At 43.0% G+C, this 24449-nt stretch overlaps 1 protein-coding gene across 1 annotated transcript in view; it reads right to left on the bottom strand.

The window, feature by feature from the left end:
- The window catches only part of RFTN1 (raftlin, lipid raft linker 1), a 204953-nt gene that overhangs the window by 24775 nt on the left and 155729 nt on the right, over nucleotides 1-24449 (bottom strand). The window contains exon 7 of the mRNA XM_033431989.2: nucleotides 19194-19309. Within this exon, the coding sequence (XP_033287880.1) occupies nucleotides 19194-19309 (116 nt within the window). The remainder of the gene's footprint in view (nucleotides 1-19193; nucleotides 19310-24449) is intronic.

Genomic DNA, 24449 nt, shown 5'->3' with positions numbered 1-24449 from the left:
AATGGAAACCATCTAAAATCTACCAATAGAAAACTAATTAAATAAATTAAAATACGATGGCTCATATACCAATATTCTACAGCCATTTAAAATGATGAGATAGAAAGAGTGTGAACAAAATAATCCCATTTTTAAAAAATATATGCAAATATATTTTTCTGTCTATATACAGACAGAATACATACTAGAATACACACCAATATGCGACTATCTTCTCAGTTATGATGAAAGTGGGATGATTTTTGCTTTCTTTTCCTTATTTGTATTTTCTAAACTGTCTTCAATTACATGTATTGTCTTCAATTACATGTATCAATTTTTAAAAACACCTTAAGAATAATTGACATATCTAAAAATTCACCTGTTTATATATAGTACACAATTCAATGGTTTTTAATATATTCACAGAGTTATGCAACCATCACCAAAGTACAAATTTAGAACGTTTTCATCACCTCCCCCCAAATTCTTGTCCCCATTAACAGTCACTCTTTTTGCCCCCACCCTCACCCCTAGGCAACCACCAATCTACTTTCTATAGATGTGCCTAATCTGGACATTTCATATAAATGGAATCATACAATATGTTGTCTTTTGTACCTGGCTTCTTTCATTTTAACATAATGTTTTCAAGGTTCATCTGTGTTGTAGCATGTATTAGTACTCCATTCCTTTTTATTGCTGAATAATATTCCATTGTACATATTTTATTTATTCAACACTTGATGGGCATTCGGATTGTCTCTACTTTTTGGATATTATGAATAATGCTACTATTATTTCTCTTGGATATGTGCCTTAGAGTAAAATTACTGGGTTGGTCATATGGTACCTATGCTTAACATTTTGAGGAACTGTCCATGCATCACTTTTGCAATAAGAAAAAAAAGTTATAAAAATTTAAGAACAGATGTCTTGGCCTCATTAGACTAGCTTCTGAGCCTTCTTGTCTAATTTGCCAAGTGAATCCCCCCTTCCACCATAGCTGAAGAGGATGTTTAATAATTTTGCCTCAAAGAGGTCACTGACTTAAAAGCAATAGTTGACCCATGCGTCCCAGCTTATTAAAGCTGGAAGCAATCAGGGTGTTTCTCTGTTCAGTGGCTCCTGGTTGGATTTTTAACATGCAGATCCCTAATCTCCACGCCCAGACCTACTGACTGCCAGGGCTGGTGCTGGGGAATGTGTATTCGTATCAAATCCCCAGGTGATTCTGAGGATCAACAAGGTTTGGGAAGCACTTTTCTAGTGCTTCCTGCCCAGAACAGGAAGGCCACCTCCATCACCCCTGAGAGATGGTAAACTGAATATGTGAATCACCCTGATACCTGGGAGTTGACAGCCTCATGCCCCACCTACTTCCACTGCCAGATGGTTCCACAAAACTCTCCAAAAGATCCTGGTTTTCCCCTTGCAACTAAGGAAAACAGAGTCTATCCCCTTTATCAGAGGTTTGCCCTTCGAAGATATGGAACCAGCTTCCTGATTGCCCTTGTTTGTTCCTCCTCCAAAATAAACACACCCACTTGTTTTCAACCATTTCCAGGCATGTCCTCCATCGCTGTCCACCCCCCAGTCCGTCTGTGTTTCTCGTCAAATACAGCAGTGTGGTAGACATAAGACTCCCAGTCAACCGGTATCACACTGGAAAACAGAAGATAAGCACCTCCTGTGTGCATTTCATACTATGGCCCGTTATCTTTTACCCATAGCAATAATCTCATGTTGTTTCATATCCACCCAACCAGTGTTTGATGAAACTGGTAACACGAAAGGAATTAATTTGGATCCAGGGAACATGAACATTAGAAACAGCTAGTCCCTGACTCGAGGAGTTCACAGAGCAATTAAAAAATTAAATAACTCTAGGCCATAGGATCCAGCAATGCCACTCCTGGGCATACATCCAGACAAAACTATAATTTGAAAAGATATAGGCACCCCACTGTTCACAGCAGCACTATTTACAATAATTGCCAAGACATGGAAGCAACCTAAACATACACGGACAGATGAATGGATAAAGAAGAAGTGATATATATATATATATATATATATATATATATATATATATATATATATATATATATACAATGGAATATTACTCAGCCATAAAAAAGAATGAAATAATGTCATTTGCAGCACCATGGATGGACCTAGAGATTATCATACTAAGTGCGGTAGGCCAGACATAGAAAGACAAGAATCTAAGTTATGAAACAAATAAACATCTATGATACAAAAATAGACTCACAGACATAGAGAACAACAGACTTGTGGTTGCCAAGGGGGAGGGGGTAGGAAGGGAGGGATGGATTGGGAGTTTGGGGTTAGCAGATGCAACCTATTATATATAGAATGGATAGACAACAAGGTCCTACCGTATAGCACAGGGAACTATATTCAGTATCCTGTGATAAACCATAATGGAAAAGAATATGAAAAAGAGTAGACATATATACGTATAACTGAATCACTTTGCTGTACAGTAGAAAATCACACAACATTGTAAATCAACTATATTTCGATAAAATAAATTAAAAAAAATTGAATAGCTCTAAGGAAGGTGGAACATGGTGCCAAAAGTGCTGAAAGGAAGGGAGTGCAAATCCAGCCAACAGCATCAAAGATGATGTCACAAAGAGTTGGGCCAGGAAGGGCAAGGACCTCAAATGTCGAGGAGGGACTCAGCAGAGAGCAGGAGAGAACACAAATGGAGGGACAAGTAACCAGGGTGTGATCTGGAAAACCCCACTTGGTCACAGCTCAGAGCATTTGGAGTATTTGGAGAGGAGTAGTCGGTACACTGTTCACCTGAATTAAACTTATTCATTACAATTGCTTTCAAATCAGGTATTCTCCATGCTGTGTTATTGATTTTTTTGCACTTAAATACAATTGATTTTTTTATATTTAAATGTATCCCATTACATTTTATTGGGCTGGTTTTGACCTAACATTGATAAACTAGTAGATAATGAGATTGGAAGGAGTTTAAGAAATCAGGGAAACCTACTCAGAAAAGAAGCTGGATTAGATAAGTAATTTTCAAGGCTTCTTGTTTTGTTTCTTTTCTGTTTTTTAAAAAGTAGTGGGAGGCTTTCCACAAACATCAATGTAATCTAACTTAGAAGCCCAATATGTAAAAGCAGATAGATTCAGAAAAAGCAGCTCTGGTTCCCACTGATGTGGGTGGGTTGTCCAGAATCTTCCCCACTCCCCGCTCTCAACGATTCCCTCAATTCTTCCCTCCCCCACCCACACCATGCCCAACTGAAATGTTTTTGTGGAGCCCAAGAGCATCCCTGTTCTTTGGATCTTGACGGCCATCCAGTATACTCCACGGCCTCCCACAGGTCCCCCATCATCTAGGTCTCTTCACGAGGCACTGAAAATGACATGAAACAGGACAAGGCACAGGATGGCATCACAGGGCCCACGAAGAAAGACCCCCATCCAATTAAAGATGTTCATACTTAGTGTTAAGCAGTTCCAAAGGAACTACTTAAGCAGTTCCAAAGGAAGCAGGCCCTTCCTTTGCATTTCATCTTACTAAAGTTCTTGCCAAGTGAATTTAAAAAGGACAAATTCCAAGGAAGGGTGATGAATGATCACTTAACTACAAGAACATCCTCCAACCCTCCATACTCACTGATTTAATATACTAAGTTCTTGCAGAACCATTTGCCCTGTCCTCACCTGTGGCTCCCAGGCTGTCTATGCATTTAAAAAATTATTATAGGGGTCATGAGAAGGAATGCAGGCAGTTCTCAGGAGCAAAACCAGCCCTTGGCTGGCAGCCAGCAAGGAAGCAAGGACCTCAGTCCTGCAACCACAAGGAGCTGGATTTGGTCAACAACCTGGATGAGCTTGGGAGCAGATTCTTCCCCCAGAGCCTCCAATAAGGAACACAGCCCTGACAAGCCCTGATTTCAGCCTTATGAGACCCAAAGGAGAGGACCCAGTTGAGCTCACCCTGACTTCTGACCTCCAGAAACTGGAAGACAATAAATTGTGTGTGTGTGTTTAAAACTCTTATAGAATCATCCACCACCCTTCTAATCCCAAACACATTGGGAAAACCTAAAGATAAAGCCCTTCTTATCACATTGAGGGTTGCCTCTTTTTTGTCATGCACTGGATGTTTTAAAGCCTACTACTGTTTAAAAAATGCATTTGTCCCATGATTCTGAAAGCGTGATGATTTCCTTCACTCTCTCTTCCTCTGCAGCCAGGCTCTAAATTCGCCTTGCCCCATGGTCTTCACCAGACCACACACTTGCCTCTCCCCTCTCATCAGCCTTAAAAGGTTCCTGGTGATTTAGGGCCTCTCACCACCCCTCAGGAAGCCTGACAAGGAAGAGAAGTTATTTACGGGTGTGGAAAGACCAGGGGGTGAGCATTCATTTTTAATGACTGCACTTCCTCCCCCCAGTTAAAGGAATCAATCCTCCCTGCCTGGATTGAATCCATTCATCATGTTTTCACAGTGGCTGACACACAGTAGGAACTCAATATTTATTTGTTGAATAAATTTTTAAAAGGCTTAACTTACTTGTATGACTAAATTTTGCATAGGAGGTGAAATATGGGAATCTGAGAAAACAGGACCACTGAGTTTATGGAAGAAAAAGAGTGCAGATAGAGAGTAAAAGTCAAATTCTTCCTTTGTCATCCCACTCTCTGAGCTGTCACCAAGTCCAAGTTTAGTCTTCCTTAAAATACTTCTAGGAGCATCCCTGCTTTCTGTCCCACTCAGTGGCCAACTGTTGGTTGCCAAGGCCAATAGCCCAGGTCCGCCTTCCTGGCTGACACCCTCTCCAGTCCAGCTCACCATGATCTTGACAGTGACGTGGGTCTGTGACCCAGCCAATGGGACAGAAGGGAAACTCTGCTTGGGAGTTCCTGGGAAAGGTCTTACTTGCTAATAATAAAGGGCACATGGCAGGAAATGCCCTCTTCTTTCCAACTGTCATTATGTTCCCATGAGATGCTTAGGAACTCTGCAGCCACCTTGGGATTAGGGTCCTGAGGGGAGACCTAGCAGACAAACTGAGGACCGGGATGTGGAAGGTGACAGTCCCCGGGTCCCTGGTGATGTCCTCAAGCCGCTGAAAAAGATGACGCTGCAACCCCCCACCTTCCTCCAGACTTGCTGCCTGGTGAGATGCGATGACAAATCCCTACTGTTCAAGCCACTGCCAGGTGGATACTCTGCCTTGACAGTGAAAAGCATGCTGATTGATACCCATGACCACCACATATGACATCACTTATATGTGGAATCTAAAAAATGATTCAAATGAACTTATTGACAAAACAGAAATAGACCCACAGACGTAGAAAACAAACTTACGGTTACCAAAGGGGAAAGTGGGGAAGGGATAAATGAAGAGTTTGGGATTAGCAGATACACATTACTATATATAAAATGGATAAACATCAAGGGCCTACTGTATAGCACAGGGAACTACATTCAATATCTTGTAATGACCTATGATGGAAAAGACTCTGAAAAAGAATATATATATAACTGAATCACTTTGCTGTACACCTAAAACATTGTAAATGAACTATACTTCAATAAAAAATTATGTTCAAAACAAGAAGTTGTATAAGAAAAAACAAATGTGGAAGACAACAGAAAGTGGAATTACTCAACTCCTACTTTACTTTCTTTTCCACAAGGAGAAAATAAATACACCTAAAACCTAAGAGAAGAAAGGCTATGGGGAGACAGAACTAGCTATCATCTAAAAACTAACTTTTAATTACCCAAGTAAAATGAATATTTCTCTACATAAAAATGAAAATATTCCAGATAAAGCTGCCTTCCACCCTTCCATGCCAAGTCACATGTAGCCACCATCATCAGCTTGGTGGCCGCTCTTCCAGGCCTTTTTCTACATTTACATATTCCCACACAATATACATCATATTATTCTGTGAAGTTTTTTTCCCCATTAATGGCATCACACTGGTGAGGGTATCTCTGTACTGGTCAGGGTTCTCCTGAGAGAGAGAACCAACAGAATGGATAGAGAACAGAGAGACAGATTTTTAGACAGATAGGTAGATAGCGACAAAGAGACAGAGACAGAGAGAGATTGATAGATAGATGGATTGATTTGGAGGAATTGACTCATGCGACTGGGGGGCTGGCAAGTTCAATGTCTGCAGGGCTGGCCCTCTCTTGATGTCTCAGCTGACTGGATGAAGCCCATTCGCATTATGGAGGGTTAGTCATCTGCTTTGCTCAAAGTCTACTGATTTGAATGTTAATCGCAACTAAAAAACACCTTCACTGCAACATCTAGACTGGTGTTTGACCAAACAACTGGGTATCACAGCCTGGCCAGGTTGTCCCATAAAATTAACCATCACGGTTCTTCTGCACCTTGTTTCCCCACTGGATAACATTTCATGGAGTTCCTTCCGTGTCAGTCTGTACAGAATGACTGCATGCATAGTAAGGATGCACCATCCACTATTTAACCCTTCTGCTACTGATGGACGCACACCTTGTTTCCTTTTTCCTGTTACTAATAATGCTGACACCATGTCCTGGCATCAGCATTCTTGTGAACATGCCTCTGTTTCTCCAAAAGAGATGGACGTGAGGTGTGGACTTGCGTAGGGGTGGGTAGGGGTAGGCATTGAACATTTTTCATGGAGGTTGGCAACCTGCCCTCCCAAGCAAACCTCAATTTTTTAAATGACGAATTTAAAATTCATCAAGCCGAGAAGAATTCCATTTTAAGGAAAAGGTGCTCAGCACACTGGCATGTCACTATCAAAGGTAGATGCAAGGAGGAACTTGATCAAAGTGAAAGCTGGGAGAATAGACATTCTGTTGTCCCAGCCACTGGCAGACTCATCTGAGCTGCGGTTTGCTCTGGGTCGGAAGGAGTGGCGTTACCACCTGGGAGGGTGGGCCTGGACCTTTCACGGCAGTGACCATCCATGGGAAAATCCTCTGTACCACAGGAACAAGGCAGAGACCTGCTATCTTTGGCACTAAAGGCTATGCTATCAGAACCAAAATAATTATCTTGGAGAAATTGTGGCAATGAAAAAAAATGCCAGATGGTTTAAAAGGAACAAATATTGGCTCCCTTGTAGGAGCAGAAGGTGGTGAATTCTAGTCACCGCAGACATTGACGTTACTCCCTGGCAGATCCCAGTGTGGACCGTTACGTGGATGGTCAGGAGTCCTTGGAAACAGAAGATTGATGCCCAGAAGGCTGCGGATGTCCATGCAGACAAAGAGGGACATACGAGTTGTTAGATAGGGTTGTGGGACAGGTGGGGTGGAGTGTACCCCAGAGTGGGTTCCAATTACAGAGATGCCTCTTACCAAGCCTCTCATAAGTCCTTCAGGGACAAGACAGTGACCGCTGGGTGGAATGACAGGGCCATCTGAAACCTCTGCAGACGGGGCTGGGGCCACATTAGGGCCTGAGGGAGAGATTCCCACAGCATGCCAAAGGACCGTGTCCTCCATCCACCCGTTGGACACTGGATCAGACAGAAGCAACCCTATGTAGGAAATGCTCAGAGAAGCCAGGGCTGGGACGATTCCCCCAGACGCAAGATGATACTGTCATGATCACAAATGTCTCAGCAGGCTGGAAAAATGGGCAGAAACCAATGGGAGGCGATTCAACAGCAGACTGAACACACAGGTGGAGGATGGAGACAACACCTGACAACAGCGTCACGGGATGAGAACTGTGGGTGTTCACAGGCTGTAACAGGTGCCCCCAAAGTTCATTCAATCTCCAGCTGCACTAGCAGAAGCCCAGGTCCAGCTGTAGCGAGACCAGGTCCTTGCAGGTAGTGGGCTGCTCTTCACGATGCCCTTCGGATCCCAGGATGCTGTGCAGGTGAGCACTTCCAGGGTAAGTCTTCCGTGCTCCCATACCTGTCCAGGTCAGTTAGACCCATGATCACAGCTACATGTCTTAATTTAAATTATTTAAAATGGATAGGAAGTGCAAAGAAGTTGTTTCTAGGAAAACTAGATAGAATGCTTTGAAGAGACCTGACAAAGGACAGTTGCTTAAAAATAACAACTGTGGCCACTGTCTGGCGGGGTGGAGGGGGCTGGAAAAGACCAGGAAAAAAAATCATGAAAACAGAAGGATTCTGCAGTCAAATCCCTTTGCTACACTTTACAGACACTAACACTGGCCATCAGCGACTGCACACTTTGGTTGATAAAAGAAGAATGAAGTGGGATTCTAATCAGCAGACCCCAAACTCAAAAAGATTGGCACATGGAATGTGTAATTACATATTTTATACTAAAATGTGTAAGATGTGAATATGCTTTTTTCTCTTTTTAAAAAATGTAATTGAAGTATAGTTGATGTACAGTGTTGTGTTAATTTCTGCTGTACAGCAAAGTGACTCAGTTATACATATGTATATTCTTTTCCATTATGGTTTATCACAGGATATTGAATATAGTTCCCTGGGTTATAAAGTAGGACCTTGTTGTTTATTCATCCTGTATATAATAGTTTGCATCTGAACTTGTGGTGAGGGATACCTTCAAGATGGTGGAGGAGTGAGACACAGAGATCACCTTCCTCCGCACAAATACATCAGAAATACATCTACACGTGGAACAACTCCTACAGAACACTTACTGAACACTGGCAGAAGAACTCAGACTTCCCAAAAGATATATATATTTTTTTCCTTTTTCTCTTTTTGTGAGTGTGCATGTGTATGCTTCTTTGTGTGATTTTGTCTGTATAGCTTTGCTTTTACCATTTGTCTTAGGGTTCTGTCTGTCCTTTTTTTAAAATTTTTTTTATTTTTGTATAGTTTTTAGTGCTTGTTATGGGTGGATTTGTTTTTTGGTGTGGTTGCTCTCTTCTTTCTTTTTTTATTACTTTTTAATTATTTTTAATGATTTATTTTTATTTTAATAACTTTATTTTTATTTTATTTATTTTCTTTTTTTTTTCTATCCTTCTTTTTTTCTCCCTTTTCTTCTGAGCCATGTGGCTGACAGGGTCTTGGTGCTCCGGCCAGGCGTCAGTCCTGTGCCTCTGAGGTGGGAGAGCCGAGTTCAGGACGTTGGTCCACCAGAGACCTCCCAGCTCCACACAATATCAAATGGTGAAAGCTCTCCCAGAGATCCCCATCTCAATGTTATGACCCAGCTCCACTCAATGACCAGCAAGCTACAGTGCGGGACACCCTATGCCAAACAACCAGCAAGACAGGAACCCAACCCCACCCATTAGCAGAGAGGCTGCCTAAAATCATAATAAGTCCACAGACACCCCAAAACACACCACCAGACGTGGACCTGCCCACCAGAAAGACAAGACCCAGCCTCATCCAGCAGAACACAGGCACCAGTTCCCTCCACCAGGAAGCCTACAAAACCCACTGAACCAACCTTAGCCACTGGGCAGGCACCAAAAACAACGGAAACTACAAACCTTCAGCCTGCAAAAAGGAGACCCCAAACACAGTAAGTTAAGCAAAATGAGAAGACAGAGAAACACACAGCAGACGAAGAAGCAGGGTAAAAACCCACCAGACCAAACAAATGAAGAGGAAATAGGCAGTCTACCTGAAAAAGAATTCAGAGTAATGATAGTAAACATAATCCCAAATCTTGGAAACAGAATGGAGAAAATACAAGAAACGTTTAACAAGGACCAAGAAGAACTAAAGAGCAAACAAACAATGATGAACAACACCATAAAGGAAATTAAAAATACTCTAGGAGGAATCAATAGCAGAATAACTGAGGCAGAAGAACAGATAAGTGACCTGGAAGATAAAATAGTGGAAATAACTACCACAGAGCAAAATAAAGAAAAAAGAATGAAAAGAATTGAGGACAGTCTCAGAGACCTCTGGGGCAACATTAAATGCACCAACATTCAAATTATAGGAGTCCCAGAAGAAGAAGAGAAAAAGAAAGGGACTGAGAAAATATTTGAAGAGATTATAGTTGAAAACTTCCCTAATATGGGAAAGGAAATATTCAATCAAGTCCAGGAAGCACAGAGAATCCCATACAGCATAAATCCAAGGTGAAACATGCCAAGACACATATTGATCAAACTATCAAAAATTAAATACAAAGAAAAAATTAAAAGCATCAAGTGAAAAACAACAAATAACATACAAGGGAATCCCCATAAGGTTAACAGCTGATCTTTCCGCAGAAACTCTGCAAGCCAGAAGGGAGTGGCAGGACATATTTAAACTGATGAAAGGGAAAAACCTACAACCAAGATTACTCTACCCAGCAAGGATCTCATTAAGATTTGATGGACAAATTAAAACCTTTACAGACAAGCAAAAGCTAAGAGAATTCAGCACCACCAAACCAGCTTTACAACAAATGCTAAAGAACTTCTCTAGGCAGGAAACACAAGACAAGGAAAAGACCTACAATAACAAACCAAAACAATTAAGAAAACGGTAATAGGAACATACATATCCATAACTACCTTAAATGTAAATGGATTAAATGCTCTAACCAAAAGACACAGACTGGCTGAATGGATACAAAAACAAGACCCATATATTTGCTGTCTACAAGAGACCCACTTCAGACCTAGGGACACATACAGACTGAAAGTGAGGGAATGGAAAAAGTTATTCCATGCAAATGGAAATCAAAAGAAAGCTGGAGTGGCAATTCTCATATTAGACAAAATAGACTTTAAAATAAACACTATTAGAAGAGACAAAGAAGGACACTACATAATGATCAAGGGATCGATCCAAGAAGAAGATATAACAATTGTAAATATTTATGCACGCAACATAGGAGCACCTCAATACATAAGGCAAATGCTAACAGCCATAAAATGGGAAATCAACGGTAACACAATCATAGTAGGGGACTTTAACATCCCACTTACACCAAAGAACAGATCATCCAAAATGAAAACAAATAAGGAAACAAAACCTTTAAATGATACTTTATACAAGATGGACTTAATTGATATTTATAGGACATTCCATCCAAAAACAACAGAATACACTTTCTTCTCCAGTGCTAATGGAACATTCTCCAGGATAGATCATATCTTGGGTCACAAATCAAGCCTTGGTAAACTTAAGAAAATTGAAATCGTATCAAATATCTTTTCTGACCACAACGCTATGAGACTAGATATCAATTACAGGAAAAAATCTGTAAAAAATACAAAAACATGGAGGCTAAACAATACACTACTTAATAACCAAGCGATCACTGAAGAAATCAAAAAATGCCTAGAAACAAATGACAATGAAAGCATGATGACCCAAAACCTATGGGATGCAGCAAAAGCAGTTCTAAGAGGGAAGTTTATAGCAATACAATCCTACCTCAAGAAACAAGAAATATCTCAAATAAACAACCTAACCTTACACCTAAAGCAATTAGAGAGAGGGGAACAAAAAAACCCCAAAGTTAGCAGAAGGAAAGAAATCATAAAGATTAGATCAGAAATCAATGAAAAAGAACTGAAGGAAACAAAAGCCAAGATCAATAAAACTAAAACCTGGTTCTTTGAGAAGTTAAACAAAATTGATAATCCATTAGCCAGACTCATCACGAAAAAGAAAGAGAAGACTCAAATCAATAGAATTAGAAATGAAAAAGGAGAAGTAACAACTGACACTGCAGAAATACAAAGGATCATGAGAGGTTACTACAAGCAATTATATGCCAATAAAACAGACAACCTGGAAGAAATGGACAAATCCTTAGAAAAGCACAACCTTCGAGACTGAACCTTGAAGAAATAGAAAATATAAACAGACCAATCACAAGCACTAAAATTGAAACTGTGATTAAAAGTCTTCCAACAAACAAAAGCCCAGGACCAGATGGCTTCACAGGCGAATTCTATAAGACATTTAGAGAAGAGCTAACACCTTTCCTTCTCAAACTCTTCCAAAATATAGCAGATGGAAGAACACTTCCAAAATCATTCTACAAGGCCACCATCACCCTGATACCAAAACCAGACTAAGATGTCACAAAGAAAGAAAACTACAGGCCAATATCATAGATGAACATAGATGCACAAATCCTCAACAAAATACTAGCAAACAGAATCCAACAGCACATTAAAAGGATCATACACCATGATCAAGTGGGGTTTATCCCAGGAAGGCAAGGATTCTTCAATATACACAAATCAATCAATGTGATACACCATATTATCAGATTGAAGGATAAAAACCATATGATCACTCAATAGATGCAGAAAAAGCTTTTGACAAAATTCAACACCGATTTATGATAAAAACTCTCCAGAAAGTAGGCATAGAGGGAACTTAGCTCAACATAATAAAGGCCATATATGACAAACCCACAGCCAACATCGTTCTCAATGGTGAAAAACTGAAACCATTCCTTCTAAGATCAGGAACAAGACAAGGTTGCACACTCTCACCACTATTATTCAACATAGTTTTGGAAGTTTTAGCCACAGAAATCAGAGAAGAAAAAGAAATAAAAGGAATCCAAATCAGAAAAGAAGAATTAAAGCTGTCACTGTTTGCAGATGACATGATATTATACATAGAGATTCCTAAAGTTGCTACCAGAAAACTACTAGAGCTAATCAATGAATTTGGTAAAGTAGCAGGATACAAAATGAATGCACAGAAATCTCTTGCATTCCTATACACTAATGATGAAAAATCTGAAAGAGAAATTAAGGAAACACTCCCATTTACCACTGAAACAAAAAGAATAAGATACATAGGAATAAAGCTACCAAAGGAGACAAAAGACCTATATGCAGAAAACTATAAGACACTGATGAAAGAAATTAAAGATGATTCAAACAGATGGAGAGATATACCATGTTCTTGGATTGGAAGAATCAACGTTGTGAAAATGACTATACTACCCAAAGCAATCTACAGATTCAGTGTAATCCCTATCAAACTACCAATGGCATTTTTCACAGAACTAGAACAAAAAAATTTCACAATTTGTATGGAAACACAAAAGACCCGAATAGCCAAAGCAATCTTGAGAAAGAAAAATGGAGCTGGAGGAATCAGGCTCCTGGACTTCAGACTATACTACAAAGCTACAGTAATCAAGACAGTATGGTACTGGCACAAAAACAGAAGTGTAGATCAATGGAGCAGGATAGAGAGCCCAGAGATAAACCCATGCACATATGGTCACCTTATTTTTGATAAAGAAGGCAAGAATATACAGTGGAGAAAAGACAGTCTCTTCAATAAGTTGTGCTGGGAAAACTGGACAGCTACATGTAAAAGAATGAAATTAGAACACTCCCTAACACCATACACAAAAATAAACTTAAAATGGATTAAAGACCTAAATGTAAGGCTAGACACTATAAAACTCTTAGAGGAAAACATAGGCAGAACACTCTATGACATCAATCACAGCAAGATCCTTTTTGACCCACCTCCTAGAGAAATGGAAATAAAAACAAAAATAAACATATGGGACCTAGTGAAACTTAAAAGCTTTTGCACAGCAAAGGAAAGCAGAAACAAGACGAAAAGACAACCCTTGGAATGGGAGAAAATATTTGCAAATGAAGCAACTGACAGAGGATTAATCTCCAAAATTTATAAGCAACTCATGCAGCTCAATAACAAAAAAAAAACCCAATCCAAAAATGGGCAGAAGGCCTAAATAGACATTTCTCCAAAGAAGATACACAGATTGCCAACAAACACATGAAAGGATGCTCAACATCACTAATCATTAGAGAAATGCAAATCAAAACTACAATGAGTTTTCACCTCACATCAGTCAGAATGGCCATCATCAAAAAATCTACAAACAATAAGTGCTGGAGAGGGTGTGGAGAAAAGGGAACACTCTTGTGCTGTTGGTAGGAAGGTAAATTGATACAGCCACTATGGAGAACAGTAGGAGATTACTTAAAAAACTAAAAATAGAACTACCATATGACCCAGTGATCCCACTATTGGGCATATACCCTGAGAAAACTATAATTCAAAAAGAGTCATGTACCACAATGTTCACTGCAGCTCTATTTACAAAAGCCAGGACATGGAAGCAACCTAAGTGCCCACTGACAGATGAATGGATAAAGAAGATATAGCACATATATACAATGGAATATTATGCAGCCATAAAAAGAAATGAAATTGAGTTGTAGTGAGGTGGATGGACCTAGAGCCTTTCATACAGAATGAAGTGAGTCAGAAAGAGAAAAACAAATACCATATGCTAACACGTATGTATGGAATCTAAAAAAAAACAAAAAACAAAAAAGAAGGTTCTGAGGAACCTAGGGGCAGGACAGGAATAAAGATGCAGACGTAGAGAATGGACTTGAGGACACGGGGAGGGGGAAGGGTAAGCTGGGATGAAGTGAGAGAGTGGCATGGACATATATACACTACCAAATGTAAAATAGATAGCTAGTGGGAAACAGCCACATAGCACAGGGAGATCAGCTCGGTGCTTTGTGACCACCTAGAGGGGTGGGATAGGGAGGGTGGGAAGGAGACGCAAGAGGGAGGAGATATGGGGATGTATGTATATGTAGAGCTGATTCACTTTGTTATAGAGCAGAAACTAACAGAAAAAAATATTTGGAGACTTGGAAAAATTATATATGTATTTGAAATTAAAAAAAAAAAATAGTTTGCATGTGCTAATCCCAAACTCCCAATCCTTCCCTCTGAATATGATTTTCTTTGGTTCTTTTTCACTGACTTTTTCAGTTAACCCACCAGCTCCCAAGACAACTGCATCTACTCAAAGCGCTTTCCCTACTGTCTTATGTTCAGTTCTGGTGGCAAATTTCACAGGAAGCACTTGTGAGCTAGAAGACAGTCCAGGGAGCGGGATGAGGATAGAGAGGCTCTATGGCTCACAAGCTCCTGGTGGCATCCTCCAAGTCCATTGCGCGGTCAGGCTGAGGGACGTGCAGACAGAGAGAAGAGGACGGTCCCTTTCTCTGCCTCTCTCTTCCTCTTCACCTATCCGTCTATGTAGCTTCCCCCTTTCATTTCAAAGAATCACCCTTTCTGGTCACACTCTAGATTGTAAGCTCATAGAGCATAAGCCAAATACCTGTCATAAATGCCCTATGGATGGACTTTCATCCCATTCACAATTGCCTTTAATTTTAGGCCATAGGTTTCCAACTGAGAAAAATGCAATTATTTGCACTTGACTCCACATGTTCCCTAGCCCAGCCTCCTCTGGGCTTTTGGAACAAGATCAATGCAATAGGCAGAGGATCTTTCCAATTGATGATCCTGGGTGACCGATACAAGAAAACAGTATTTACTTACTCTATGCCAAGTACGACATTCACAACTTTTAAATACATTATCTCTTTTCATTCTCATTGACTTCGAGAGGTTGTTACCCGTGTCTCCATTTATACAATTGAAAAATGGAAAAGCAAAGAGGGGGTGGTTTCCTTTTCATACACTCAGCAAGAAACAAGAGAGCAAGATGCCTATCCAGGCCAGATTCGAGAATCCACATTCTCTTTCCAACATACCGCACTGTTTGCCGAGGTGTAAAGAGCCAGGTAGGTTGTTGTGAAAGTGTGTGTGTCTGTATGTGTGCGTGTGGTCTGGGGTGCGGGGGGAGAGGAAAGCCAGGAAGATGTGGCCGAATTAGACTGGCACATCTGCACACAGAGGTTGAGGATATTAACGGGCAGAGGAGTAAAGGGGCAGAAAAGGGACAAGTCAGTCCCAACTGTGAGAAAAGACAAAAAGCTGGTCCGAGATACTTGGTGGTCAGAGCCCTGGGAGGCTCCGGGAGGAAAGTGGCTGCTAGAAAAGCAGGATCAACCACAAGCCAAGAGGGAGCTGCCCAGGGCTTGAACAGGAAAGGCCTTCCCCAGAGGCCATAAGGGTGGGGAGAAGAGGAAGGAGATGGTCTCGGGGATAGAGGTGAGGGAGGTAGATACCCCCCTGCACAGCCAGAGGCACGTGCAGAGGAGCAGCTGTCTGTGGGTCGGAGCAGGGGTCGGACAGAGCTCTTCCAATTGCTGGGCCAGGGGCAAGCCCACCCCAGACTGGACCCTGCTGGGCTGTGCTGGTAACAGCTGCATATACATGGCTCCTCTAAGGCAGGGATTGATTCTCACAGTGGGCTGAATAGGAAACTTGGGGGGAAAGCCTGGACATGTGTCTTTTAAAAAGCTTTCCAGATAGACACAAGCTCGATTTGAACCGAAAGGCTTTCAACCCAATTCAGGAAGCATTTACTGGATGCCTTGGGAAACAAAGATGAACATCCATTGACAGATGAATGGATAAAGAAGACGTGGTGTATATATACAATGGAATATTACTCAGCCATAAAAAAGAATGAAGTAATGCCATTTGCAGCAACATGGATGGACCTAGAGATGATCATAGTAAGTGAGACAGAGAAAGACAAATATCATATGATATCACTTACATGTAGAATCTTAAAAAAAGATATAAATAACTTTAAATACAAAACTGAAATAGACCCACAGACATAGACAACAAATTTATGGTTATCAAAGGGGAAAGGTGGGGAGGGATAAATTAGGAGTTTGCGATTAACATATACACACTACTATATATAAAATAAGTAACCAACAAGGACCTACTGTAGAGCACAGGGAACTATACGCAGTATTCTGTAGTAGCCTATAAGGGAGAAGAATATGAAAAAGAATATATAAAGTATGTAGAATATATATATATATGTGTGTGTATATATATATATATATACATACTTTATATATTCTACATACTTTATATATATATACATATATATAAAAAACGGAATCACTTTGATGTACACCTGAAACTAACACAACACTGTGAATCAACTATACTTCAATTTAAAAAAATAACAATTTAAAAAATTGACAGGGGCACAAAATGACAACTGTGTCCTTACTTGAGTTTGTAACCATTATCTCCCTCCCGCAGACATTTTATTTTCTAATATATTTATTTGTTTGGCCGTGCCGGGTCTTAGTTGCAGCACGCGGGATCTTTTTAGTTGCGGCATGCATGTGAGATCTAGTTCCCCAACCAGGGATGGAACCCGGGCCCCCTGCACTGGGAGTGCAGGGTCTTAGCCACTGGACCACCGGGGAATTCCCTCCCACAGACTTTTTAGATAGTAGGCGTTCCCTCCAGTTACGCATCAAGGTCACATTTTAAAATTTCAATATTTCAAAGGCTGAAGAAAGATGAATCATTGGGGTGCTTTTCCTATCACCCTTTTCATCAAATATCACACGACCATAGACATCTGGGGAAAGTGGCATCTGTACCGTTCTTTCAGACACTAGTTTTTAAATCCGAGGAAGCTTCAGAACCACCTAGAGAGCCTGTTAAAACCCAGATGGCTGGGCCCACCTGCAGTGCTTCCCATTCAGTAGGTCCAGGGTGGGGCCCAAGCATCTGCATCTCTAACAACTTCCAGGTGCTGCTGCTACTGGTCCTGGGACCACACTTTGAGAACCACTTTCTCAGGCAATTTTGGATCATTGCCATCAAACCATCTTTATTGAGGAAACCACAAAGCCTGCCTTTCACAGCCACTTTAATGTGCAGACAGCAAGGGATTTTATACACGTCCCCATGGCCCGTGGCCGATCGCATGTGCAAAATCACTCAACGTGTTTCTGGTGCAGCCACGCATCGCTTGCTGATACAGCCCTGTATCACAGAGCAAACCGAGTGCTGCAGCTCGTGGGTGCAGGGCAGCCAGCATGAGCTTGTCCGGATGGGGTCCCTGAGATCCTGCATCTACCACACGTGGCAGGCTGGGTGAACGGACCGCCCCATCTTACAGTTGTGGAAGTTTAGGGTCCCCAGGGGGGACATGACCTGCCCACATTGGACTCTGCATTTTCGACAGAGCCTCACTTCCTCTGCACCCCGTTTCCAGTTAGGGGCACGGAGGCTCACTGGCACCGATGGCGGGCGGGACTCACTGGCGGAGCCTGACGGCAAAGCAGGTCATCACCTACCTCCTTACCTTCCTCACTACTTATGCCTGCAGGACCCCTGGCCCCCAACCTAACTGGCCGTGGATGCTGTGATTTTGGAATTCCTGTTTCTGATTATTACAGTTTTTCTGTGGACTCTATTCTGTCACATTTGCAGGCAGCTATTTCCCATCCCTACTCAGATGCAGGCTGTCCCCCGCACCCCTGCTCCCCACATCAGGCCTCCTCAGAACGGCTGAAGGCTCAGAGGCTAAGCAACAGTGCCCGTGGAGCGCTCCACCCCAGTTCCAGGCGGGGTACTGGCCACAGGCTGCAGTGCCAAAGGGCACAAGGGTGTGGCAGGTCCCAGTGCCCCGCACTCTGCACAAGAGCTGCTTCCTCATCCGTCCTCCTCTGGCACAGAGACCCCCCCTGTCTGGCAGGGCCCCTCGGAGCGACGCCAACCCTGTGTCCTTCTAGGGCCAACTTGAGAGCATTCAGAAATCAGTCCCCTATCTTCAAACATGCCAGATGCTGGGTGGACAAGAGACTGGTCTATAAAGTCCATGTTTCAACAGTTGCAGAAATGCCTTTAAAATACACACCAGCAAACCTCAGAAAGAAATCAGCTCTCCCCTCCCCAAATCCCAGCGCAACACAGCTTGAGGAATTCCTCTGCCCACAGCAATGTGGTGGCCTTGCGGGTCAATGCTTCTCAAAGACCGCCTTCTACACTTAACGGGCCAGGGTTCTAACCTCCCCGTGCCTCAGTTTCCTCATCTGTAAAATGGGAGCAATCACAGTACTCAGACTTATTGTGAAGGTTAAGAGCGCAGATGCATATAAATTTCTTCTGGCATATAAATTTCTATGGCCCCCTGTCAGAGGGGGCCATACAGTCTAGCTCCAATAACGACGATGCTCTAATTATTATGGGGGCCACAAACTATGCGTTTGCCTCACTTATGTCACTTAGCGCTTTCGAATTAATGAGAGAAGAATCTTTTCTACCCGGCACACACAATGTGTTTTTTCTACAGAAAGGGAAAAGTGGGGCCCATCCCCCAACTGGGGGTGGCATAGGAGGGGCACCAAAGGACGAAAGGGGTCCTCACAGGGTGTATGGAGGTCCAACTGCCGTTCAGAGGAAAGCGACGTCCAGCAGCAGCCACACTCAGAGGAGCAGGCGGGTAAAACAATCACTGTCCAAACAAGAAAAGCACCACTGCCAATCCCAGCACTTACGTCCAGAACCGTCCATTGTTCCACTACAATAGCATCGTAGCCCTGCATGGTTTTGCTATCTTCTGTGGAAACTGCTTCAAAGATGAATACTCCATCTGTCAAGCCGTGTAAGGAATCTGTGGAAAAAGAAAAGGCGGGGTGGGGTGGAGGGAGGTTGCTGTAAACCGTCTGTGGCAGAAGCCTTACAAGCAGCAAAAATTTTCACTGCATTCATTAATAATCCCAATCAGAACATCTTTTCAGCATGTTAATTAAAGAAGGCATACACAACCACAGAGTCTAGCCCCATCAGAATGAATGAGACTAATTTACCTCGCAGTTTTGAATAATATCCTTGATTTTATGAGCCCAAATTTCATTGTTAGCAATCACCATTTGATTTCATGCGTTTACCTTCCTTTTCATGCTCCAACGTCAGAATGCACTGGGGAGAACTTATTCGGGGGAAATGCAGTCACTTAGAGACAGTTTTTAGAAGAAAACTATATTGAGGTGAGAGAAATTATTTTGAAGTGGGGATAGATGCAACGCAGCGCTCTGGGCTTGCAGACACAGTTCAGATGCGCTGATTCCTCGACATTTGTGTGACATGGGTGCAGTACATGGGACACTTCACGCAGCTCTTGTCAGGAGGTGAAATTTGGGGGAAGGGAGAATTTTTCAAAATGATTTACCATTGAAAATGTTTCCCTGGGCACTGCTATAGTTAATGGTAAAGTTCCGTATAATTCAACAAACCTACATCAAACATAGCATGATTCAGAACTGTCTCAGGCAATGAAGATGTCAAGAAAAACACAACAGGGTCCTTGCCCCTGAAGAAGACTTTCAAGGAGGCACTTTTTAAGTTAATACCCTAGATTCACTTAGATGAGGGACTGTGGAAACAGACGAATGGACTCAGAAGCAGGTGGTTTGGGCCCATGCTCTATCGGAAAAGGGATCTGACCCTTTGAGGGGTTTGGTTTCTTGTCTGTGAAAGGGGGTTGTAGACAGAGAATTCCTCCTGGTCAGTATTCTACAAATCACTGCTCAGTCGCACTGTGCTGGACTGAACTCTGTCCCCACCCCCCACCCCCGATTCATATGTTGAAACTCTAACCTCCAAAGTGAGTACATTTGGAAATAGATCCTTTCCAGGGGTAATTAAGGTTCAATGAGGTCATAAGTGTGGGCCCTAGTCCAACAGGACTGATGTCCTTACAAGAAGAGGAAGAGACACTAGAGCATCACCCACCCTAACCCCTAACCTTGCACAGAGGAAAGCCCATAGAAGGACACAGAGAAGGTGGCCATCTGCAAGTCAGGAAAGGAGGCCTCACCAGAAACCGAATTTGCCAACTCCCTGATCATGGACGTCCAGCCTCCTGATCTATGAGAAAATAAATGTCTATTGTTCAAGCCAACCAGTCTGTGGTGTGTTGTTATGGCAACAGACATAAAAATATGTTTAGTGATATAAAGGACAATTCACACAATAATGTGATCTTTTCTTCATCAGGAAGGAAAGGGAGACAAACACAGAAAGCCCCCTGAGTCACACTGGAGCTCAGGAACTGCCAGCGCTTTCCAGAAGTTACAAAAAGACAGACAGATGGAAACATATAGCAACCTTCAGCTTCTGTCTTCCAACAGACCTCACAAGCTAGTCAAAAAGCCATCAGAATGAGAAAATTATTTGCAACCACAAAAATAAGTAATAAATAAATGGCTACGTTTAACACTCTTTATTGAATGTAAAAAGTTTCCAGGACTTCCCTGGTGGCGCAGTGGTTAAGAATCCGCCTGCCAATGCAGGGGACATGGGTTCGAGCCCTGGTCTGGGAGGATCCCACATGCCGCGGAGCGACTAAGCCCGTGCGCCACAACTGCTGAGCCTGTGCTCTAGAGCCCGCAAGCCACAACTACTGAGCCCGCATGCCACAACTACTGAAGCCCGTGTGCCTAGAGCCCATGCTCCACAGCAAGAGAAGCCACCGCAATGAGAAGCCGTGCACCACAACAAAGAGTAGCCCCTGCTTGCCGCAACTAGAGAAAGCCCATGAGCAGCAACGAAGACCCAACATGGCCATAAATAAATAAATAAATAAATAAATAAAAAGCTTCCAGGGCTGAAGGGAATTTTAACTGCACGACCTTTCCAGAGAACAACTTAACAATGTCTCAAAAGACTGAAACACAAAAGTCCATCCTCTTTGACTCAGAAACCCTACCTCTTTCAGTCTATTCTGAGCACCCTGGCACTCATTATGTGCCAGATACTCTTGTGATCACTGGTGACAAATGAAGACCCCGCCCCCATGGAGCTTCCCCTGCCCTGCAGGGGGAGAAAACATAATGTCCCAGGGTATAAATGCTATGAGAATATAAAGTGGGCTGGGGCGGGGCAGGGTGTTGCATGGAGGTAGAGGCGATGGCACGGCTGTTTCTGAAAGAAGTGCTCAGGGTAGTTCCCCCCACTTTGAGTAGAGATATGAACTAACTGCAAGCCAGGTCTGCGGGGTTTGAGAGTTCAAGGTAGAGGACACAGCTTGAATAGAAACGAAGAGTGAATGAGGGGTCACCAAGGACCAGACAAGCAGCAGAATCATGAGAAGAAATTCAAGACTAAGACAATGGTGGGGAGATAAGCCAACCAGGGGCTTATCCATGTGACTCACTTGGCCAGTGGGATCTTAGCGGGTGTGACACAAGCAGGAGCTTGCAAAGCACTGGCGTGGTTGAACTTGATCTCACATCTGTGTCACCACTTTGAGAGCACATGCCCCAGCTAGCCTGTTGGAACAGAGCTGCCCCGGTGGAGCTTAGCCTAGATCCGCTGATCCATAGACCTGAGAGTGGGCCCAGCTGCCTCAAAGAAGTTGCTCCAGGCAACCTACACATATGAGAGAATAAATTATTACTGTTTTAAGCCAGTGAGCTCTGGAGTGGTTTGTTACACAGCATCATCCTGGCAATATCTGACTGTTACAATGCCCAACTGAAACTTAAGAAATCTGAGACCAGTGTACTTCACTTAGCCTGGGGAATATTCTTGATTATTCCAGAATGATAGAGGGGCCTGACCAACTGAACAAACCACAGCTCTGAGGGGAATTCCTGGAGCACAGCAGCCTCATCCTGATATTCTTCCTACGGACAAGACAAAACTCCATTTTAAATAAGATCCCTGTGGGTTCATCAATACTATCCTCCATTTTTGTATTTGTTTCCTATACCGAGAGTCTGTTACCAATCAGCCTTGGCAAAAGTGCTAAGCTTGCCTCTCTCATCTGCTCTGCTAAAAAGTTTCCCCCAAGTGTTTGTTCAATGTCCTCCTAAAAGACATTTTACTAAGGTGACCGAGGAAGGACAGAACTGCTCTCTGGCTGAACCACATTTAAATATTTTGGGCTCCAGGACAAGCACGGACTATAGTCCAGCTCACTTACCAAGTTCTGGGTAACACAGGTCCAGCTGGAGCCCCTGCCACAGTAGGGATGCCCTACGGAACCCCTTTGAATAAAGCTTTCCCAAGTCCTGACCTGGTGATGCTTGGGACCAGAAGATACTCACTGATCCTTCAGTAGCCTATGATCACAGCACACATTTCTTCAAGGCTTCTACAAAAATATGGTATACCCCATTTCCAAAGTCTCTACCTACAGATCTCCTTACTGGTAAGCCTCTAAGCCCTTTCAATGCGCCCACCACATGCTCTAAGTATTAGAGTGCTCAGCACGATATAGATAGAGTTGAGGTCCACTTGGGGAAGGAGACAGTGCAGCTCATCCAACTTTCTTTCCTACCCCCTGCCTGGCATCCCCTCCTTCGCTCCAAGTCACAAGCCTGGGAGGAGGGCTGTGTGGTCCAGGCTTGGGGGCGTGAAGCAGGAACAAGCCAGGTCCTTATTTACCATCGTCCTAACTCAGTCCTGCCTGCAGCGTCTCAGCCCGCTGCTCAGCTCTTCAGAATCCAGACTGCTGATTCACCCACTTCACTACACAGCAAGTTCAGAATGGCTGTCAAAATTTGGTCATCTGTAACAGCAAAAAAGTCAATGAACCACAGCCAGCAGACAGCTGGGCTTTTAAAGAACCCCTTGTTTTGACGGCCTCATCCACCACCCACCTCTTCATCACCTTCCTAGTTCAGCCTCGCTGTAGTGTGCTCCGAGCTGGTATAAATAGGTCTCTCTCAGAGTGCAGCTCCCCATGCAAAAAGGTTAAATCATCCTCCATCTATGGAAAACATTCCATTATCACTGCATTTTTTTATTAAAGTAAAGATGCTTCCCTACTGTGCACAGAAAGCTATTTGCCCTGGCATTGTATAAATATTTGATGCCGGTCTTTTGGCAAAAGGACACCTTAACTTTCCAAGCTTATGCTTTACAAGAAGGATGTGAGAAAAGATTTGCCCGATTAGCCCAAGAGGTAAATTCTATGAGAAAACTGCTCTTCCCCTGCAGCCTCTGGGACACGAAGACTCCATCTAGCAAGCTACCCTTCAGGCTCACCCTAGGTGCTCACCTCTCCCAAGTCCAGCGTGAAATGCACACGCCATCGACATAAGGGGTCGATGCATGTGGTCTACTAGAAAATGTTACTGTTCTCCTTTTACAGGCTAGGATGGTTTAAATGCCCACACTGGCGTCACTGGCATAACAGATGTCCTTGGCCCCCTGAAACCCCTTTTCCCCACCAGCATGGCACTCACGGCACCACCTTGGCTCCAGGAGTGGCCTGTACCAACTGCATAGCCATAATCGCCCATGTTATAGGGACGCGCAGCCACACGCAACCGATCGGACAATGGTGTGTGCAGCTCCCCCATCACCCCACAGCTAATCTGCTGACATTATCAAGAGTGGAGCAGGCCTGCTGCTTCTCTTGCTTCTGCAGCCCTCACTTCTGCTCTCGGCCTGCCTTCCTTCCTGCAGTCCCTGTTTGAAGCAGTGAATAAGTTACAGTTAGGGGCAGCCTGTAACTTCAGTGTCATTTATCAGACCAGATGACCAGATGGGGAGGAAACGCCCTGATTCTGTGCTTGCCAGCTATGAGGCCCTCTGCCAGGCACATTCATGGCTTCTCGTTGAATGCCTCCCCCCGCCGCAAGTTCTGCGAGGTTATCATTCCCTCTAAGTGGTGAGAAGATGGAAGGAAGCTATAGGCATGAAACCATTTGTCCACATTCAAGCACATACAAGGGCCTATCTCGACCTGAAACGTAGTTTGTGTGACTCCAAAGCCTATGCTCTTTCAACAGGTGACAGAT

This window comes from Orcinus orca, chromosome 5 (assembly GCF_937001465.1).
Source record: "Orcinus orca chromosome 5, mOrcOrc1.1, whole genome shotgun sequence".
NCBI classification, from domain to species: Eukaryota; Metazoa; Chordata; class Mammalia; order Artiodactyla; family Delphinidae; genus Orcinus; species Orcinus orca.
The sequence above is the reverse complement of the archived record's forward strand: the minus strand, read 5'-3'. Positions and strand labels throughout refer to the sequence as shown.